We start from the raw sequence: 3,036 nt of genomic DNA, 5'->3' as shown, positions 1-3,036 counted from the left end.
TCCATCTATTTTGCCTCTACACCACTTGCATAGTAGATAGTGCTTCTTAACAGTTCTTAACTTGGGGTTAACAGTTTAAGGCTGTAGAAACCTAGTTCAATGGGTTTACCCATATCAGTGTTATGTTTTGGCCTAGCCTGGCTTGCTAGCTGCCTGCCTATGTGAATTTCCATTGCATGCATGGTGGTTTAGCGAACTGATATTGTTTAGCCATACTAGCAGCATACAAGGCAAATTTTTTCTGTCCAAATAATGAAATGAGTTTACTTGGTAGGATGGGTGAGTTTCGTGGCACAGGCAATAAAGATGATGCTAAATGTGGCAAGGATTGTTCAACTGATTCGTACATGGACAATTCGTCCAATACAAATGATGATGACTATGCTGAATGTTCCTTGGTTAGTTCACTATCTGCACATGTCCATAGAGTGCTTATCATTTATTTGTTGGATTTATGCAATTATTTATACATGTTGTAGTTTAGATTTCTATCACGTTAGCTCATAGTATTGGGGTTAAATACTTTTTTTTATAATAGGGAGACCACAATAAATCTCAGCCTAATGATCCTAGTAGCAGTCACAATGTGTTCCACAGCGTTGAGGAAGATAATGTAGCTCTAGATGAGTACTGGAATATAGTTCAAATGAATTTTCAGACTGAAGATGAATGTTACAACTTCTACAATAGTTATGCTAAAAGGAAAGGTTTTAGTGTGAGGAAGGAATTGTGAGGCGTGAAAAAAGAGTTGGAGCCATCGAATACAGGCGTTTTGTTTGCTCTAAGGAGGGGATTCGAGATCCTAGTTTGGTAAAACCTGAGGATCGTGCAAGAAGGGAAAGAGCGTTGACTCGAATGGAATGCGCTGCTAGTCTTAGCATCAAGCTTGATAAGAAACGTGGTATCTGGTTTGTAGACAATTTTATTGATGACCATAACCACCCATTGACGAGCCACGACGAAACTCCATTTCTTCGGTCTCATAGGAAAATTAAGGACTTCCAAAAATCTGAAATACATTCACTAGAATCTATTGGTATTCGGAAAAATGTCATAATGAAGGTCATGAAGTGCAAGTATGGAGGATACGATAAGGTGGGATTTGTCAAAAAGGACTTGTACAATTATTCATCAAGGTATAAGAGGTCTAGAATTTTGGAAGGTGATGCAAGTGCAACTTTAGAACTTATGAAGAAAAGGCGGGACAAGGATCCTGGTTTTTTCTATGAGTACCAAGTTGATGATGAAGGTCGTCTGAAAAATCTGTTTTGGTGTGATGCTCAGTCTCGCATGGACTATCAATCGTTCGGTGATGTTGTGTTTGATAGCACACAAAGGATGAACAAATATAACATGCCATTTATTCCCTTTGTTGGGCTCAACCACCATCGTCAAACCACTATTTTTGCCTGTGGTATTGTGTCCGACGAGTGTGTTGAATCTTATACTTGGTTTCTTCAGGTGTTCTTGAGAGCAATGTGCCAGCAGAAACCAAGGTCTATAATAACGGACAGCGATAATGCAATGATGAAAGCAATCCGCCAAGTGCTCCCAGATACCGACCATCGTGTATGCTCGTGGCATATCGAGAGAGGTATCAATAAGCACCTCCATTTCTCACAAATAAAGATATTCAGGTCCTTTATATATGATGCCTGCTCACATGCTGAATTTGAAGAAAAGTGGAGTAGTTTTGTTTTAAAGTACAGAACCTCTAGAAACAAGGGTTGGTTGAAAAGGATGTATAGAAAGAGGAAATTGTGGGCAGCTGCTTTCTTGACTAACACATATTTTTTGGGCATGAAAAGCAACCAGAGGAGTGAGAGCTTGAATTCATGCCTTCATAGGCATCTAGACTATTACATGTCTTTGCTTGATTTAGTAGAGCATTATGAGGTATGTGTTTCTGAATTGCGTGAAAAAGAGGCTGAGTTTGATTCGAAAGCATCTCAATCATGGCCTGCTACTATCACTGATAGTCCTGAAATCGAAGAATCTGCAGGGCATATTTTCACATCTGCAAATTTTGATCTAGTTCAAAAGGAGCTTCAGAAGTTAGATGGTCTCCATGTTGATGTAGTACAAGATGGTAAGGGTGAGAGGTACATGGTGACATCTGAGCAAAAAAGTGCGAGAAAATGCTATGTTGATTACACTCGCATTGGAGGAAACCATGATATTAGGTGCAGTTGCCGAAAGATGGAGCGTGAAGGGATCCCTTGCAAGCATATTCTCTCGGTATTGAAGCATCTGGAGGTGAAGGTGAAGGAAATCCCAAAGTGTTGTGTGCTGCAGCGCCTATCGAAGAATGCAAAAGCCGATCTTCCTTCTGTTCGAAAAAGTGATTTGCATGTTTGGACAGAGAAACAAAAGAATTATTATGAATTGAATGCTCGAGGGTCCGAACTTTTTGACTTGGCATCTAATAGTTGTGAGTTGTTTGGGGAGGTGAAAGAATACATGGAGAGTCAACTATCAAAAATAAGTTCTTCTAATGCAGCAACCAAGAAGCACACGCATGTTGACGAGGTTGGTGAAACATCACATAGGCCTGAAGGTTCTGTTTTAGATCCCATCTGTGTAGCCACCAAGGGTGCACCTAGGAGCATGAAAGGATGGGATGAGCATCGGCCAAGATTGTGCAGTCGTTGTCGCCAACCAGGCCATGACATTCGCCGTTGTCCAGAGGCAAAGCGAGAAGAGTAAGTTGATGTTTCATGTTGTGTACAAATGATTTGAGTTTGGTGTGTTTATGTTATGTGCATAACACTAGTATTTCTCTTTGTTTGCGCACATTACTACAAACACATATTGAGAACGGGCAAATGAATGCTTTACATCGTTGCTGCCAATCTGTGCTAGTGTAATATTAGGTTGGTTGCCTCAGGCTAGATTGTCAGATTAATATATCCTGTATAAACTAGTAGCAAATTCATGCCACAGAACACACCTGGTTAATTATATGTAGACAAGATTTGGCCCTTATTGAGAGTCTGAAAATTGTTGTAATATTGTATGACATAAATTTACACTGTT

The 3,036-nt window shown here is 40.0% G+C and overlaps 1 protein-coding gene across 1 annotated transcript; it reads left to right on the top strand.

Annotated features, from left to right (window-relative positions):
* Positions 1–275: 275 nt before the first annotated feature.
* Positions 276–2,706, top strand: LOC107279674 (protein FAR1-RELATED SEQUENCE 5-like). Its single transcript, XM_015763775.2, has 3 exons — positions 276–398; positions 539–715; positions 787–2,706. The coding sequence occupies exons 1-3, from the start codon at positions 276–278 to the stop codon at positions 2,704–2,706; spliced, it is 2,220 nt and encodes a 739-aa protein (XP_015619261.2).
* Positions 2,707–3,036: the final 330 nt, after the last annotated feature.

This window comes from Oryza sativa, chromosome 12 (genome assembly GCF_034140825.1).
Source record: "Oryza sativa Japonica Group chromosome 12, ASM3414082v1".
NCBI lineage: Eukaryota > Viridiplantae > Streptophyta > Magnoliopsida > Poales > Poaceae > Oryza > Oryza sativa.
This window is presented reverse-complemented; position numbering and strand designations above follow the sequence as displayed.

Excerpts from the sequence above, each read along its gene's own strand:
- LOC107279674 (XM_015763775.2), top strand. The coding sequence starts at position 276 with ATGGGTGAGTTTCGTGGCACAGGCAATAAAGATGATGCTAAATGTGGC. Across the intron at positions 399-538 it reads ACTATGCTGAATGTTCCTTG|GGAGACCACAATAAATCTCA; the intron begins GTTAGTTCACTA and ends TTTTTATAATAG. Across the intron at positions 716-786 it reads CTAAAAGGAAAGGTTTTAGT|GAGGGGATTCGAGATCCTAG; the intron begins GTGAGGAAGGAA and ends GTTTGCTCTAAG.